The 19,817-nt window shown below is 41.6% G+C and overlaps 1 protein-coding gene across 2 annotated transcripts in view; it reads right to left on the reverse strand.

Moving 5' to 3' along the window:
* nlgn2b (neuroligin 2b) overlaps positions 1-17,740 on the reverse strand; it is a 28,334-nt gene extending 10,594 nt beyond the window's left edge. Inside the window, exons 1-3 of one of the 2 annotated variants that reach the window (XM_034550062.1) lie at positions 17,109-17,740; positions 10,970-11,023; positions 6,444-6,593 (exon numbers count right to left, since the gene is read on the reverse strand). In XM_034550062.1, the coding sequence (XP_034405953.1) occupies positions 6,444-6,593; positions 10,970-11,023; positions 17,109-17,625 (721 nt within the window). In that variant the 5' untranslated portion in view covers positions 17,626-17,740. The remainder of the gene's footprint in view (positions 1-6,443; positions 6,594-10,969; positions 11,024-17,108) is intronic. The other variant, XM_034550063.1, reaches the window with a different exon arrangement.
* Positions 17,741-19,817: the final 2,077 nt, after the last annotated feature.

Below are 19,817 nucleotides of genomic sequence, written 5' to 3' on the forward strand. Positions count from 1 at the left end.
GCTATAGCCTATATTTGTTTAAAATGTAGGCAGATTATTATCATTGAAGGTATGTCGAATAATTAGATACTACATTACATTACATGTCATTTAGCTGACACTTTTATCCAAAGCGACTTACAATAACTGCATTCAACCACGAGAACAAACTCAGAACAACAAGAAAATAAAAAATAAAACATTTCTGAAGTGCTCATCGGTTTTTATTCAAGGTACACTCGGAAAAGATGTGTTTACATTTTTTTTCCAGTTTTTACTAACAATTCCTCTTTGTAAAGAGTTTGAATTTGACACTTTGTGCCCAACTACGTGGAGGTTAACATGTAGAGCATCGAGTAAGACTACAGTAGCTGCATTCATTATTTTCCTTGTATTTTATTGGTCCAGCTGTGCAGCTGGCTGCCAGCCTGGGAGGCAGATTGGTGTCAGTTTCAGTGAACATACATATAAGTCATTAGTGCTCAATGTGAAATGTGCCTGTATCATGGAAGCAACTGTTCTTGGCAACAACTTGAAGCCTCCCACACACACAATTCGACCATCACATTCATTACACTCTCACATCACATTCTGCACAATCACACTTGCAATATGGACCAGATAGACCAAGTATGAAGCATATTGTGGCCAATCATGCCAAGGGAATATATTTAAAACCTTTGTTTGCACGTTAACCTAGTCACAGTCAGAATGACACTAAAGCAAACACAAATGTTTTTCTGTGTTGTCATCACAGTCGTGCACTGTCGGCAAAATGTGGGAAAAGAAGAGTTAACCATTGCTTTGAGTAGGAAGATTGTGGTTCTGTGCAGGAAGTGGGAGGTGTGTTTCATTTGTATTTAGGGACAGCAGAGTTGTGGGAAGGCGGCAGGCTGAAATTAATTGACAGCATAATCTTTGCTGGCTAAAAATACTGTTTATGTAATATTTAAAGGGATGTTTTAAGAACAACGGGCAACACAATTTGAACTAATTCCCCAGGCTCACCGGGCTAAGTAGTATTTGTGGCTACTGTTTGACTTGGCTTATGCTAAAAATGTATTCATGGGCTTATAAAATATACATAAATTACAGTTATTGAGTAACAGATTAAATTGTGTTCACTAGTGTGTCACAAACATGAGCACATTATTTTTGGATCCATCATTTTCAATTGATCGATCCATCTACTTAATGGGAAAACCGACTCGACAGAGTACAACAAGCAAAAGAGAAATGATTTTTTTTTTGCTGCATTCGGTTATTTAAAAAATAGAATAGAATCAAATACTTATAGAGAAAAAAAATAAAAAGACAACCATTTGCTATTTGCTGTATATTTGTAAAGATTTGGAGCAGAGACTTCTCTCTCTATCTGTGTGCTGTAACCTGAGCTTCTCTTTGCTTTGTTGACATAGCTGGCCGGCTGCACTTGCGTTTAATGCATGATCGTGCATGTGAGCCGGTTAGCCCACAGCTGCTGTTCTCATACCCTTTCAGCCGACCTGTCCCACGTTACAGGAGCTCATAACCTCCGGTTCCTCCCCCTAAGTAAACACGTAGCTCTGTTAGCATGTTTGCCATCGATTGCACTGTTAACGCTGCTAGCACTGTTAGCTACGAGCCGCCGGCCATGTTGAGAGCCGTTCAGGGGCAACAGAAATGCTCCCATCGTATCTTGCCCCTGTAAAGTATTCAGTAATTTAGATAATATTAACTCTGGTTACATTTTGAAGGTTTACCAAAAACAGTAAGGCAACATTTCTGAAGATAACAGATGAGCAGTAATATTCTCAGGCAAATTAAGACTTAACGCAACACTCAAAATCCAAACAAGTTTTATAGAACTAACTATAAGCGAGATTGCTTACACCCTAAATATATTTATAACAACAATAGATGTAATTTGAAAGAGTTATCACCAGCATTTTCCGAAACTCTGCAGTACCATTGAGCTCTATGGATCCATTTACTATCCTTCTGCTCATTGTTTTGGTTTATGACCAGCACCTTTACCTGGTTCAGTCTCTTTGCTCTCATCAGCCTGTTTTTGTTGAATCAACCAAACAACGGCTGAACATAGTGGAGCATGTAGAAGCTAAAGAGACAAATATCTGCATATTTCCTTCAGGAGTTGGTGAAAACCAAATCAGAGCAAAAAAGAGATTAAATATTGAAGTAACATTCGTCAGAAGGCCACAACAATTACTCAAAATAAATGCTCATGTTGCTCTGTGTCTGCTGGATGTGTAAATAAGTAACTACCTGCTAACAGGTTAGCCATATAATCAAACGAATATTACTGTTGCTTACTGTCTGATGGATGCATAAATAGAATACATTCACCATATAACCAGTTTAACAAAATAATGTCAGTGGTGTGTTTACAGCTTGTGGAAAACACAACACTTTCCTTAAGTGCTCAAAAATAATTCAATCAATAGACCATAAATCATATTGACCGGCAGTATTGATCTATTTGGCTGTTAGCATGGACAAAACATGACAAATTGTCAGAACATTGACAGCACAATTAGTATGTTGTGAACTTAAACGCTCCTTTTACTCAGTGTAAAAGCTGTGGTTATTAAATGTGGTGGTATTTACCACTAAATGGGTTGCTCTTACTTACAAGTAGAAAGCTGAAATTGGGTAGAGAAACGATTCATCTCTCTTCCTGAGGTGAAAAATTCTCTCGCTCTCAGAGCCTGCGATGGTGGGCCTTTCCCCAGAGTTCATTAATTAGTTAATTAGTTAATTAGTCCGAACAGATGGCTGTGCAACACTAATCAGAAGGCTCTCTGGGCCTGGAGCAGGAGGAAGGTAGGGGAAGGTGAGCAGAGGTGCAATCTGGAATTTCAACTGTCACCAAACCTCTGAACCAGGCTGTGTGCAGCAGACATTTTCTTCTCATTCTCCCATTTCACTCCACAACGACAGAGCGTATTATTAATTAATGAGAAAAGTATATTTGCTGAAAAGTTACATGTGTATGTGTCGCACTGGGGTGAAAACATATGGCGTAAAACCATATGGAAGGGTGCTGTGGTCACACTGCAAGAGCGTTTATTTGAATGAATACTTTGCATCACTGCCGATTTAAAAAAGCATTTCTGACGGTTTATTTTTAGACTGTTCCCATCTCCCCCCTTCTGTTTCCTTTTCCCTCACTGTCTCTCTACGATTCTCCCTCGCTCATCTGTCTTTATTCCCTGCTTCCACTTCTTCCCTTATTCCTCACTCCCTATCCTTCTCTTAAAGGCACAGGCATTGTATGAAATGAGGTTGGCATATGTAAGCTCCTGTGTGTGTAAGTACAGGATAATACTAAAGATTAGGACATAAAACTATTAAAATACGGCATGCTTGTGTTTCTCACTTTGACTCAAATGTGTCAGAGAGGAGCGCTATTAAAAATTCAGATGGATGGTGCATTATTCATACATATATTTTACGCACGCAACCAAGTAGCACACACACACACACACACACACACTCACACACAGCTGTGTGCACATGGGCAAACATGCATGCTTATGCTACACAAACATACACACATGCTATGATAATCGCCTCAGTACAGTAACCCATTTAAAGCATATCTGAGAGGGAGAGAGGGAGAGAGGGAGAGAGGGAGAGCACACATTCGCCCACATACCAAAATGTTCCACAATGTTAAAGGAATCGAGGACACTGAGTCGTCCCTCATTATCACTCAGCAGGAGCGCTCTACACATTTATAAGTATGTATTTCGTATGCATTTTAATGATAGTGTGTGGAAGTTCAGTGCAATAGACATAATGTACAATGCATGAGCATGAACTTCAAAACATTTCCAACATGAATCACAGAAACTATGTCAATGTAAATTTGACTGAGAGCAGTTGTCTGTCAAGGAAGTATACAAAGAAATCCCAGAAGAGCGTTTCATTCAGAGTGTAATTTAAATACTACATTCAACAAACCTTCAATATGTGAACTGAATCTCACACCCAATTTGTTAACGGTCACGATTTGTCTAGCAGCTGTGAACCTCCCACCCCCCCCCAGAAAAAAAAGAAAAAAAAGCTGAAATCGAGCAGGATAAAGCTGCAGGTCCAGGTCCTCTTTTCACTAACTCTCCGTTTGTCCTTGTCCCCTCTCCATTGGCACTCTCAATAACGCTCTGGATCATGTTACCCTCTGTTAATACTCTCTGCAGCTCTTGGATGGCATCCTAAACTACTCCCATTTCTCTGTTTATCATTATTCTGATATGTTGAAACAGGCGTGATGTAATAAACAATATCCGATTACCCAACCTGGCAACCGGAATGCCAGCGTCAGATAGTCTGTGTGCAAACACCTCCGAAAGATGACGGCAAATGTAAATACTTGACTCCACTGATATCCAGCAGTGCAAAGGATGGGTGCACACACACACACACACACACACAGACACACGGACACACACACACGCACACACACACACACACACACACACACACACACACACACACACACACACACACACACACACACACACACAGCTCAGCCCAGTCACAGGCCATGCAAGGACTGTAAAGCTCCAACAGAATGGACAAATAGAATACCCCCTAATCCAAAAATACACTGAAAGCAACAAACACACGTTTATTTCTGTTTTAAGTGCACACCAAAGGCATTAAGCATTATGTCTCTGAAGTATACTTTATAGTGAGTCTGATCCTGGCTGTTTTCTTTTCAGCAGAAGTGCATATTCATACAACAATTAATTAATCCCCCTCAAAAAATGGGTAAGTGAACACAGTAAACACACCTGTTTGTGCTTTATTGTGAAATCCCTGCTGCACAGAAATAACCCTGAGTGAACAGATAAAGGAGCTGCAGAGTGTTTTTGTACATAAAGATAGTCAGCAGCAACCTGTAACATCAGGCGTGTATTTATCTTCTGCTACTTGACCCGGACCCTGATTCTTCGGGACAAGTCAGGAAAAAAAATGTATGATATCAATAAAGTTTGAGCCTGGGTCGGGTTCAGGTCCTTAATTTAAAAGGTACAAGACGGGTCAAGTGTTGAAGATGCCAGGGTCTCATTTCCCAAAAGCATCTCAAAGAGTAACCTAACACTAATTTGTGTTTTAAGTTATCAATAATTCACCTTTTGGGATGGAAATGAATCACTAAATCCACTTTTTATTTGTACACACATTGTGGAGCATGGGACATCGGAGTTTTGCAACTATCATCCTCCTCTCCCTTTTTGTGCAGATTATATGAATCTCTTCTGTCAGATTTGCCACTCGATGACGATGACAGAATAACACTGACCAGACATGATGTGCATATTCATGAAACTAATAGGAACTATTAGTCAGTGCTTGATTTTAGTCTTCATTTCATAAAGAGTAACATTTGCATCAAGCAAAAGGTAAATCTATCACAGTGTGCTTTCTGAAACGTACAGCTAGACACTGTTGAATGCACGTTGAGCCGAGGTTTCATACTGAACTATTTCAAGTTGAAAACATTTCTATTGTGCGGTTTACAACATAAATTGCCCATAGGTGTGAATGTGAGAGTGAATGGTTGTATGTCCCTACATGTGCCCTCGATGGACTGGCCTGTCCAGGGTGTCCCCTGCCTTCGCCCTATGTCAGCTGGGATAGGCTCCAGCGCCCCCGCGACCCTAATGAGGATAAGCGGTATTGAAAATGGATGGATGGATGGTTTACAACATTTGCACTAAAACCAATTTCTAAATTTAAGAGCATTCGTAGAGATCCTTGTAGCAGAGGCTCAGCTTTGGGCTGTTTTAGGTTCATAGTCATGACCACATCATATGTTGTAGACAAGAAAGGGGAACAAGTTATTAAGAATTCATGATAAAAATTTGAATGGGGATGTTTTGAGATGAAATATTTTTGCTTGTGGACAAACAGTATTTCCATGCCACCAGAAGAAAGATAAACAACAATGATATACTGTATATAGATAACACTGATAAAGCAATATCATCTGCTTGAGCAATTTATTTTTTTTGTGCGTTGATGGGACATTTTCTTACAGGAGCCCCCTTGGGATGCTCACTATTTATTTGCACTTTCCCTTTACATGTTCTTTTTGCTGTAGCATGTCAACACTGCTGAAATAATTTAAGTTGAGTGGAATGCTTTATGTCGAAAATTCAAATAGCATTAAAGTATACGCCATTACAAGTGTGAACTGACATTCATATGCCTTGTGATGTTAGCTGAGAGTAAGACAATATAACACCTACAGTATTGGGAATACAAGAGCCTGCAAATGGATGGTTTTTAACATGCGTGTTTTGATAGAGTGCTACTTTCCATACAGTGCATTGTACCACCAATTCTCAAACGCATATTTTGATAGACATCAGCTCTCTGGCACAGGGACCGGTAAAGGTGAGATGAAGCTCACCCTGATGAGGCCTGCGAGATGTGTGGCACGCCAAACTTACCGAGCACGCCGAGTCGATAGTTCATGGTGACCACAATGACGTTTCCATAGGCAGCAAGGACGCTGCCATCAAACATGTTCCCTGAGCCCTCCATGTAGGAGCCCCCGTGGATGAACAGCATCACCGGCTTCTTACGGCGATCCCGAATATCTGCACAACACAGACAAACAGTGGCGTTCGTTATTTTCATGTTCATTTATTCTTTGGTGAAAACCACACGCCCACACGTTTTGACAGTTCCTGTGGAGCGTCCACAGGCAACGGGTAGTCGACCCACTTCAAACTAATTTACTGCAGCAGTCGACGAGGTAAAAAGATTCACATGCAGCTTTTTTTTCTAACTACAGCCAGTATGAACATTTTGCCTTTAAGTTGGCATTTCATGTCGGCCCCACTTGGCTTATCGTCTGTACTTCATTCTGTGATGTCTGTTTCCCCTGACCTGTGCCGTGATGGTACATTCCCAAACACTTATACCCCTCCAAATGGTGCAGCCAGTTCTGATGCCCTCTCTGTTATTGGTGTCTTTTTGCCCATCAGTGTGTTGCTATGGTTAATTCTGTCAGCCCCCCCTCACATCTCCTAAACCCCCCTCCTTTGCAGCGTCTGTGGTATGGTCCGAGTGTTTGAGCGTGGATAAGGCTGCGAGAGCTGCCGGTGCAGCCCAGTTAGGCTTAGCGTCTGTACTGTGCAAGGCCTGTGGATAATTTGTATGAAAGCCAGACCAAGTGGAAACATAAATAACAGCCACAGCATCTGTTTACCCTGATGAGCTTCAGCACTCAGAGATGGGGAGAGAGAGAGAGAGGCAGATAGGAAGAGAGAAAGAGAGATAAAAGGGAGTAAGACGGCGAGAGGAAGGAGATGAAAATAGGGCAGTGTAAGAGAACTGACGGGGGTAGAGACATGGATGGGGAGGTTCACACCAAAAAAACACGATAGCAAGGATGAAAAAATCTGAAATGTTACAAAGCAAGTCATACATAGCGAGGTACGCTAATGAACACTCAAATTCACACAGGATTCATACAGAGACACACGCGCACACAAACACACACACACACACACACACACACACACACACACACACACACACACACAAACTCTTGCATAGGCAGCTGCGATGTTGAGTCGCTATGGAAACTGCTTCTCGCTAATAGAACTGCACCAGCCATTCCATTGCACAGACTCACTGAATGCCTGTTGCCGTGGTAACAAATTCTACTCACGTATTTGCACACCCGCCTGCATCACCACCTGAATCTCAGGTTACACATGCACTCGGGTGCGTCACTCACGGTCACGCGCTCACACACACACAAGGGGAACATGGAAAAATGGCACATATGGCTTCACACACGCAAAGATCTTTTATGGATCAAACGTATGACACAGGCAGACTGGCTAAAAATAAAGATTTTCAGTCATACACTGTGACGCGCTGCTCTTTTTCTGCTCTTCTTTGGTGTATTCTGTAGCTCGGCTGATTTCCCAGAGGATATGTAAACAAGTTAAATTATCCTGGCATTACCAGTGCTGTATAGAGGAGTGACATAACAGCAGGCCTCACAGTAACACTCATACCATAAATTGAATCCTGAGAGAAAACAAACTTAGGCTATGACATATAGCAGCCATCTTAAAGGCCCAATCAGTATTTTGTGAACTATTAAAATACAATTGTACTGTCGTGTTAACTTACTGATTAATGATGTGAACATATTTGATGCACATTTAGCTGTCACACCAATTAAAAAGAGTGCTGCACTGATTTGGAATCACACAGAACACTGAGAACTAGTCATTTTGTATTCCACATATTCTTCCTACTTGTCAAACGCCTACAATACCCACAATGCAACTCGACTGCCAACAGCTGGGTTGGAGATTCAGGTGTGTTAAACTAGTAGGAGCGAGCTACTGAGGTCTGGTATGATCACTTCTTTCCAACATTTGATGTGTGAGATTGTTGGAGTTCAAATTTGTATTTCCTTTAAATGTAGTCGTGAAATGTTAAGTAGCCTATCAATAAATGTTTTCTCTGCATGTTCTAAAGCACTTCATTAACACTCATTAACTCTATTATAAAGTTCAGTTAAGTACTGACAGAAGAGTTTCTAGTATTTTCTACAAATTGTGCCTTAACAGGGAGCACCCTTTGCAAGCTCGCCTCTGCTCCACTCATCTTGAGCAGATCATGTCTTTCCCCCTTAAGACGTTCTTTCATTGTTTTTTCCAAAAGGCTGACAGATGATAGTGTTTTTCTTTCGTCAAAGTTAAATTGGTATCTATTGCTGTACCAGACAGCTTGTAATTTTAACATTAATAGATTAACCAGTTATGTTCACATTTAACAACCGTGAGCTTTGAATTCAAAACTGAATCTAAATATCCTTCTGTTATACTTTCAGCTTTTGTAAATTATCGTACTAATGATAAAATTATATTTTTCTCCTAATAAGTCAGAAACACCAAAGTTATTACAGAAATATTTGCTGAGTCCAATAGACGCTAGGAGTAAACCTTCATTTTGGAATAAAAGATAAAAAGCTCATGCATACCTACAATGACTTAATGGAAGGTGAATAGGAAAGTGGTGCAAAAGAAGAACACTTCAATATTTTGGGGGCTTTGGACTTTCATCTATAAGCTTAAGAATAATATCTATCGGGTTTGTGATTTTATAAAATTGGACACATGGTATATTGGTAAGGCGTCTGGCGTTTAAAAAACACTGAAGATATGACACCATTGGCATGAGATTCTGCAACAAAGAACAAGAAATAACAAAAAATGGAAACGTGTTGGAGTGAGGGACACGGTACAATGGTGGGAGAGGGCTTCGCACAAACAGAGGGGTGATTAGGGTCGCAGGGTGAAAGTGTTTCACTCAGGCCAGATCCAAGGCCTATACGGCCAACAAGGAGCTCTCTGTCTTTCCTGCCTGCCTCAAAAACACTGGCAAATTATTCACTCCTCTTCTAACTAACCTGATACTATCCTCCTCACCCCCCCCCCGCCCTCACTTCTATTCTCAATGTTATGTCTTACCTCCCAAAAGAAACTGCCTACTTTCTGCTTTTCCATTATTCTGGGCCTCTCTCATTCATTCTCTTATGGAAATCTCAATTGATTTGGGCGTAAAAGTTTCAGTCTGACTCAGCATTTGAATATGTTTTGCATCCAAATCCACACCCAAGCAATGCAGTGTCTTATAAATAACTTTCAAAAACAAGATGCTAATAATAGTATTTTCCAACAATGTTTGGGAACCTGTGTCCAATCCATACCTGAGCAATTATATAGTGAGGAATCCAGCCCTCCTGATCCTGTCAGGACCCATGAGGTGTTGGCATAAATGTCAAGCTCTTCCAGTCTCATACTCATCCACCCTCTCAATCTCTCTTTTTCTACATCTCTCTCACTTTCAAAGCTTTGTAAATGTCATTTCATCATGCACTTGTCTTCATTATGACTATTTTTTCCCCTTCTATCCCCCTCATTGCCCTCCCCTGTGCTCTCGCAGTGCTCAGTTTTTCCTTTTCTTTCATCTCTATTCTATCATTCTGCTCCTCTCCTAGGCAATCCTGCATGAATCCTTCCTTCTGTTTTCACCGTTAAGAAACCACACAATTGGATTAGCTACATCTGTCTCTTTTTAAACCATAGCAATTAGAGATGCAAGGGAGAGAGAATTCAATACCCAAATAGCACAGAGCTCAAAATACAAAGAAGGAAGAAAAAAAAGAGAAGAAAAACCACACACATTGGCACAAATTAGAGCACATGCACTCAGGCGTAGGTTCGTACATGTACTGCGCTCGAGTAGACACACAGTGCACAAATGGAAATGTAATGCACTCTATGTATGCATAATGCTATGTAATATACAGTATGTCTGGGCATGTGTACAGGAACAGATGCACAAGCTGTCTGCATAGATTTTGGCTGCATCAGTAAAGAGTGGTGAGAGCCTTTACATACGACTGCAGTGAACTTGAAAAAAATGCACAGCAATAGCAGAGATATGCAGAAATCCTCCATTTTTTGTTTACCTTCTTTGAAATTTAAGAACTGAAGAAAGCCCAATAACATTATGAAGGACAATAAATCAGCGGCCTATTTCATAAGGTGTAAAGTACAAAAAATGAAAACGGCCGTTGAAAAAGGACTGAGTATTGATTTTCAGTGATGCATCACACAGGATAGTCAGAACATCAGCGTGTGGTTGATCAACCACATAGCACATGAGAAAGGAAAGGAAATTAGCTCCCTGTGCAGGTAACCAGAATGAAGAACAACTACTTTATATATAGCTCTGTCTTCATGCACGTTAGCTCAACCTGTGCCAGTGAGAATGAATGGCAGATGTGTATGCTGATAAAAGCACTTAACAATGGATAACATAACATGCACCTAGAGTGATGAGTCTAAGGTGATTATTAATACAGATACAAACACAAAATTCCCCACAGAGCTTGAAAAATGGGGCACGAGGAAGAAAATAAAACATGCAATTAAAATACCTTCATCCCTCGGTCTGTTCATTGTAGACTCATCGTGTTTTTTTGTGAGCGGACCTGAGGTTCAGAAAAGAGAAGGGGGGGGGGGGGGGGGGACAAAAGACAAAATTAAAAAAGATTGCATTAGCAGAAAAACAAGAGCTTATTAAAAGAGGAAAAATAGCAAAAGGTGAGATGCTCTGTTACGTTTCAGTGGCTGTACAGCTAGAGACAAATGTGCACTAAGACGACACACGGTTTCCCCAAAAGATAACCCCAAACTGCTTAGGATCTAGTCACGCACTGCCTTGAAATGACCCCAGAGACCACTTCTCCTCAACCCTTCACCCTATCAGTCCTGACACACACTGCTGCTCTGTAAAGAAAAATCAATGAGCAGAATCAAGCCATCACTCTTTTCGGTCAGAAAAGGCCAAGGAATGCCAAGATTCTCTGTACCCTGCTCCAGCTCAGGACAGCGTTGCAGTCCCGAGGCAATAAGTCCCGGCACGATCTTGAGAGACTGGAATGTCAAGACACACCACTGAAGACACGCACACGCAAGGGCAGGCACAGATACGCATCCTGAATACATGTGACTTCGTATGCTCGTTGTGCACGGAGAAAGTCTGGCATATATGCGAGTCTTTCCTTCCAAATGAGCAAAGACGGAGCTGCTTTTGATATTTGCACCGCCTGCAAAGGCTTGTGACAGGATCCCCCTGACCAAGGTCAAAGAGGAGTCTCACATTAAGCTTTAACGTTAACGCCAGTTAAATGCTCCGTAGGGCACGGCCAATAACAAGCATTTATTACAGTGACCAACCGACGCCCTGGCACTTCAACCTCCGTAAGCCTTAACTGATAAGGATCCCATTAGTTTGTTTGTTCTTTGTCAGTGAGAACCTTCCATCAGCCCACAAACTGTTGCTGTCCTCCCCGTACCCACCCAGCAGCACATGCCCTGCTCTTCGGTGGGGAGGGGTTGCCGTCTCTCGTATTAAAGAATACTATATGTGTGGTTGCCAAGAGGTTTATCACTCTGCCAGAGTTCTGCTGACATGTCTGTTTCGACCATTCTGCTGGAAACCTCACAGTAAAGTGATGCTATGTGCCCCTTTCACAGTGCATCTATTGACAAAGAGCATCACTGCACTCCACAGCCGCATTTTCAACCATCCCTCTCTATGAATATGGTTTCCTGATATAAAATGTTTATCTTCCGTCTAAATGGAAAAGGATCAATGCTGAATGGATTTGCTGCATCCTATGAGTACTAGCATATAGGCGCCTGATCCAGAGAGCACTTCCTGCCATGAAGGGAGATGGTACAGCAGTTGGTCCTCGGCTATGGAGCAGACGAGTAGACAGACCGGTAATGGATAGTGAGGCACAGAAGTCCTCCGTCTTGTCAGCACTTCCCTACTACTTAGCACCACTCTAAAACCACACCTCGCCCCTTAATGCAGACTTCTCTGATTTCATTTGTTCTCTAATGCCTAATAAAGAGCTAACCTACGTGAGGATAAACTCCGCTCAAACAGACAGTCACACTTCGTAATGGACCATGCAGCTTTATCTTATGACTGCACAAGGGCACGTCACCTTCACCTAAGTTTAAAACAAAAAAACTGAGAATATTACAAAGAAGTACTGTTGTGTTTAGGACAATTTTCATTATCATACAACCTGTTGACTTCATTATTCTTGATTGTTGAGTGTATAAAATAGCGGAAAAAGACCATCACAGTTTTTCAGAGATCTGAGTGAAGTCTTGTTTTGACAGATCAACAGTTCAACAAGACTACGGCCGTCGGTAACGCTTGTCTTTTCAACGAGACTACTCTCATCCAATTATGCCAGGACGCATTAACTATCAAGTACATACTCTCCAAGATCAAATCTTGCTCGCATTTATATCCCATTAGCCAGACCACATGCCGAGGTGGCCTGGCCCACATTGAGTTCAGATCTCAATGAGGTGTGGACCACATGTGGGCCCAAACGTAGGTCTCCTCGTCTTATGGCCACACAGAAGTGGTAGTTATGAGGGTATGCTTAGAAACCAAAGCATTGAAAATATGTTGCATTGCTATGTGGGTGATTTGCTTTGTAAGAAATGCTCATGGCAGTATCGAGGTCTTAACTTCTGACAACAAACTTCTGACTTTTGAAGGAATATGAGAATGGATTAGACAAGAAAAAAAGTTGGATGCCGCCAAAGGGAAACAGACACACTTTAAAAAACAACATCCCTTAGAAGCCTGCCAGTAGGTTGACTGTCTCATAATGTAATGGGCCACTGGTCACAGAAATGCATTGGCCTATGCAGGAGCATTTGGCTTGGGTTGTCCCAGGACTGTTTGACCTAATGCAGCTCCATCTCTCAGTCAACAGCATTTCTGTTCGGTTCAGTGAGCTAGTGGCCAGAGCGCAAGCTGCCTCCCGTCCCTCTCTATTTCCTCAGTGCGGTAAACGGGATGAAGCTGCAGTATGTCATGTCTATGGTGGCCTGTCTGCTTGACAAGGTGTCAGACACAGCTTTGGTTCAACCCCCTCTGCATCCAGGCAGCAGCTCCCAGCACATGCAGTCCTGTCCTTCTGCTCTCCATCTCTTCTACTGCGCCCCCAGCATCCGCTTTCCTCCACTGTCCTGCCTCCTGAAATATGTTTTTTAATAAAGAGCACAGTAAATGGCTGCTCTAGCGGCAATAAAAATGAAGGATTTTAGGCCTATAGCTGAAGAGTGTCTTGAGGAAACAGGAATGCAGTGAGACAGTTCTCTTGCCTCGCAGCCTGGCCACATAGGAGAGTTCGGGAAGAACACTGTAAAAGGAGGTAAGGAGCAGGAGGGAGATAAAAGGAGAGTGAAACTCAGTGTTCAATTCACAAGATCACTTGTGTTATTTACATTATTCTAAGGAGTTATTTGGATTTCATTTGAATTGAAGAAGTAGCAGGCTACATAATGGCCTGGTGGGGAAGGGCACAAAGCTCATTTGCATTCAGAACAGTGACCCCTTCTACCGCCATCTGCATAAAGATGGAGGAGAGGGGAGAGAAGAGAGTCGAAGCAGGGAGGATTTCAGGGAGGAGAGAGCAGGAGGGGTGAACAGATGCAGCAAGACAAGAGAGCTGTGCATTTCCTTTTGTCTAGGAATTTGTCTGAGAATGGGAAGATAATACACAACGTTGTACTACGGAGAATACAAATGTGTCAAAATGTATTTGAGCAGGCCAGATTTGGCACCAAAACATTTCGATCCAGGCGGTATGATTCTGTGCTGCCAATTCATTTTGGCCCACCTACACCCGTCATTAGTGGCAATGCAACTGCTCGCTGCCAAACACGGCACGGCACAACGCTGACATCCTTCATTAGAAAATGCTTGACCATCACTTACAGCTACCGCATTTGCAAGCTAACCCACAAGTCTGCAGCCACACTAGCAGCTCTGTTAGGCCGAGGAGGCCTTTGAACCGAATGCACGCTGATGTTTAGAAGCTATAATGTTCGCCGTGTTTAGTTACTAAACACAAAGTACAACTGACACTGATGGGAATGTCATTAGTTTGGATGTTTCAAAATGTTGACGGTGTTTTGATTAAAAGTCAAACACCAACAAAGTGATTAAAAAAACATTTCTAAGAAGGACATGGATCTCTAGTGGAAATCTCATCGCAATCCATCCAATAGTGGGACACGCAGCCAAGGTCCCGAGGCCCGGTTAATACGGCACGCTCCGTACCACAAGGCTACCAAGGTGCTCAGAACAGCGGAGGTTCAGGGCGTCAAATAGATTTCTCTCTTTTAAAGCTGGTGCTTGTGACATAACCACAAGTCTAACTAACGCCATGAAAACTATTTGTGAGATTCTGACAGCAGTTACGTGTAAAATGTGGTGTGTGTGATTTCAGGGGCATTTTAGTCTCCTTCAGTCTCTCTTTCTCTCTCACACACACAGGGCAACACATATCCTTGGGGACAGCATCAGCCTTGTGTAAGCAGTGACCCCTGACAATAAGTGACAGAATCTGACAAGCAGACAGGGCTACATGTTAAATCAGTCTCACTCATTTGCACACCTTGTCCCCCGGGAATAACACAAAAGATTTCTACGTCGGCCTCTCTGAGAGTGTGTGACACAAGACGTGTACAGCATACACTCTGTAACCGCAGAGCATGTATGTGCACTTTCCTATGTTAAGAGTAGTTCAAATGCTTTGAGTTTCTGGGTTTTTTCAATCCACATTTCTAATTTCTTCTTCGCAGCATCTCTGGTGCCCTGGTCTCACTTAATACTGCAGTCATATTTCATATTTTCCACTAGCAATTAATCTGTTTCCATCTTTTTGTTGGGCCATAGAGCATTCATCAATAAAAATAAATAATCTGCAACACCGACACAATCTGGCTAAGTAGGTTATGGTTTCAGCTTTCGTGTCAAACTACACCAAAGCTGTGCACCACTCTAGACTAATTCTGGAGTTAGACTTCATAGAGTATAAGAGCAGTAATGCATAAACATTTTATTGCATACCCTTCCGGTGTGCCCATTGATCAAAGACTTTTTTAACATTTCATCATTAGCCTTGCTTACCATCATAAGTAACATATGCTTTGCCTCCAAAGTTAAACTTTGATCCTGTGTTCTTTTACCTGCCCATCTGCTTTCTCAAACGCTCTCCTCTGGATCATTAATGCAAGAAGTACACCCAGATAGCCCATGAAGAGGTGGAGGCTTTGCTTTATAGCAATCTTCAGTTTTGGGCTAATTTTACCCCAGGAGGCCTAAACAAGATTATCTTTGGCAATGCATTGAATTGTTTTCCCCCCCTCAGCTGCTACAACTGCATTACATGCAATACATACCTGAAGAGTTCGTAAAAAAAAGCCTCATTCCATTTAAACAATGAAACTGGCATGTGAATATAAAACGGTCTTTAACAGTTTCTAGTAATTATAATATAATATACAAATAATGCTAAATGTCAATGTGAATGTTGGTCCCATAGCTAACCAAAATTATAAAAATATGCAGGTTAGTCCAGCTTACATGTTCAAAATTAAAAAGTAAACCATGCCTTATTTATTATTAATATTATTATTTTTACAGTCCTTTCCAAACACCCGTATGGGAGGAGATTTTATTAGTATCGCCATGTAAATTTGCAGAATTTCTTCCATAGTCTGCAAAACACATTTAAGCCGTATGAGAGAGCCTGTAAGTTCATATTGTTCTAGTAATTGTAGACGATTTATAATCTACATTGAAACTAATATGAAAGGTTCATTCTGTTTGTTTTACAAATGAGAGGAAACAAAAAGTGTGTTCATGTTTTCAACAACACATGCATACAACAAATTTATAAAATGGATACCTCATGTAAATTTAAATAAATTAGAATGAAATAATCATTCATTAATATAGACTTGTGTACGTTAATAATTGTACTCCTCTACTGGTTGAAGTACCACGATGTTAAGGGTGTCGGTGAGTCACTGTGTGATTTACTACATCAGCAGCGGACATCAGTCACTCAAAACATATATCACTTATTCTGCATTGATCAGGCAAAAGGTTACTGTTAGCGAAGTCAATTGTGAAGATATAATGTTCATGCATGGTTTAAGCAAATTAGTGTTAGTTGAGCTTAAACATACGATGTGGATAATTGGTACAAAGAGTAGCTAGTTAGTAGAGCATTGTTAGAATTAATTAAATATGAGAAATAAAAGTGAAGTGTTATCTAATTGCTTAATAGAGTGTTAGCACGAGACAGATTGCATTTGTGATGATGCTGCAGTACGTGCGTCTAGAAAACCATTAGACCAATAGTAATTGAGAAACCCAAACTAACTGAAACTGGCATTAATACAAAACCAGGAGATTATCAGAGAATGTATTCGGTAATCTCCTGGGTGTCTTTTGGCTCAGGCTAACAGCTCTTTTCCCACTGAATATAATCCTGGCTAACTGATCAGATATCTACTAAATTAAAAATGATTAGAAAAGTGTGACACAAGCTAATCTTTTCAGGAAGGTCCAAGGATTTCACTCTTACGCTCACCTTCTTCTGATTCACTTTAAATGCACAGTGTAACAGGCCAAGACTAACTTCATCTCTTCCTATATCTAGCATGAGAGTTTATCTCACTCACCATCTTCAGTTGGTACATAGATGTTGAGGTAAAGGCAGTCCTCACTCTGGTTCTGAACGTAGGTCGCTGCAGCGTCCAGGTTGTCTGTGAACCACACTGGGAGCATGATCTCAGGTAAAACCCCGTGGACGTTCTGGGGACACACTGGTGCAAAATTGGTGGCATTGCGAATCTCTTGCCATGAGCCTGGCGCTTCAGGAGGCTGGAAGCGGCGCTCGCCAACAGGTGGCGTGGCATACGGCACACCTAAGTACTGTTCCACGGGGCCCAATATCTCATTGTTGAGATCCTTCTTGATACCACGTATCTTTCCATAGCCAGTGGACACTATGGGGTGTTTCAGGTCAACTCGTTGACATGAGGAGAGGGTGAGGTGTAGCACTAGTCCCAAGAGCCACAGCAGACAGTGATTAGCAATCTGCTGAGAATTATAATGACGCTTCCCACCATAGCCTTGGTGGCTGGCAGCATTGAGAGGAAAAAACAACATGTCCAAAATAAAGGCTCTTTTAGTCATATCACTAGGACTTCAGCTGTGTGTAGAGAGGGGTCACAAACTCTGGGTAACGGGAAGTAACAAAGGAAAAAAGAGGATTTGTGGAAGGGGACAGCTTAACGGTTTTCCTATGGTGACATGGTGAGCCGCAGGGACACGTAGCATTCTCAGGTAGACTCTGTGGTCTCATCCGTCTTCCTCTTTGGAACTCCTGATGGATCCAGGGCTGCAGTCAGGAAGCCAATTACACCTGGAAGACACAGACAGGTTGCAGGTTGGAGTCAGTGTGTGAATAAGTGTGCTCTTTAAACCCCGTCAGTGTTTTTTTTAAAAACGCACAAGAGGACAATATGGGTAAGCTGATTCTACCAAAGATGAAGTGTCTGTTATATCAAAAGAGAAGGAATAATGACACTTGACTGCAGATGTTGTACATTTATATTACCCTGGAGCTAAAGTTTGCTATTCTGTTTACCCCAGCAGACACCGTTGTATATCTGTCATGTCATGCGATTTACTGGTGCTGAAGACAATTTATTTAAATAGAAAATAGTGACGTCAGTGAGAATTATAGTTAATAGTTAAAATGAAGCCAACAATGTGCAACAATCCCTGCTGCCGACAGTATTAGTGTAGTAGTGTAGCACATACTGTGTCTAAAATAGGAAGTAAATGTCTTCATTAAATATGAAACCAGTAGATATGCCATGTTGCATTATTCTGTGTTCACCACAACACATTTTACTGTATCCATTGCTGTGTTATTGCACCTGTTTTTCAACTGTCCTGTTAGCCAGCTAGCTAACTTAACCAACAACTACCATTGAGAGTCATGTGCAAACAACGTATATTGCATCTACAAAAGCAGCTTGTGTGATACTTTTTGGGTGCTAACACAGCTGTAATTAGAGTTGTAAACTTGTGATCACATCGCCCAGGCACCTTGAGGTGAAAACTGAAAAGAAACCAAAGATAGCCTGGTAGGTTATATAAAAAATAGAAAAATAGGTTGGAAATCTCAAAGTTATACATGAACTTCAGAATGTGTCCAACTAGGAAGAAACATTATTACTTGAGAACAGAAGCTGGTGAGCCTATGACAACAGGGTCGAGACACATCTCTTCTGTTAAATGGTTTCAAATATTAAATGGATCATCCTGTGTTTACAAAAATTAATCCTATTGTAATATAAAACCGCACTTCCCCGTTTGTTCATAGTAACAGAGCGACATGGAGCGAGATAAATGTGGGTTCAGATATCAGTGAGCAAAGAGGTCTAATTTCTTATAAGGGATGGTAAAAGTCTCCCAGTTGACGCCGAACAAGCGGCAGGCTTTTTGCCAGGGTGCTGGTGGCATGGAGGGAGGCCGGGTGCTCTTCATCTACATGTACTGCCCACGCTGCAGTGACACGGCGGAGCCAACTGAAAAGCTACAAAGTGTCCCTTTCATCTCTCCCTCGTCCTCCTCCTGATCTAAAAGGTGAGAGAGGTGAATTTAGAGCCAACAGTCCTCAGCTGATTTAAATCCATCTTGTGTCTGTTTTCCCTGGGAAATACGTCACATTACAGAAGCTAAAGAAGCTCTAACTTCAATTTTATTGGAACATTAAGTGTCTGAGAAAATGTGATCTTGTTGGAAAAATGCAATTTGTAGTCCAAAGGGAAACTTTTTCAATGACCATGGTGTAATGTGGCTCCCACTTCACATTTTATATTGCAGATAATTACAGCACTTTGAAGTGTAAAACAACACTCATCTTGTAATCATCTTGAATCCACAGAGAACACCAAATAAATAAACACATCATTTTGAGGAGTGAACGAGGCAAACCCCATTGGCCCTGCACCCTTTCCAGCCATCCCCACTGTGTCAGAGTTAGCCTTTCCCTCTCAACTCACTTCAGTTGGTTCTTGCTTCCACATCATTACAGATGAATGGGCAGTGCTTATCTCACTCTGGCTTTGGGAGATGGAGCCGTTTAGGTGTGATAAAGGCTTTATGTGGCGCTAACTGTTGGTTGAATGCCACCTCGTCCCTCCCCCCCTCAACATCCACACTCTGCTGCCAGCCAGCAGACACAAGGGATGACAGCTGAAAGATGGCGTGCAGCATTACATAATGTTCAAAGGTAGTGATGTGAGTGGTACTCCGCTTCATTAGGACAAAGCAGGAACAAGTTGTGTGGAAAAAAATATTCATTTCATTAAAGG

The sequence above is a fragment of the Cyclopterus lumpus genome, chromosome 14, assembly GCF_009769545.1.
Source record: "Cyclopterus lumpus isolate fCycLum1 chromosome 14, fCycLum1.pri, whole genome shotgun sequence".
NCBI classification, from domain to species: Eukaryota; Metazoa; Chordata; class Actinopteri; order Perciformes; family Cyclopteridae; genus Cyclopterus; species Cyclopterus lumpus.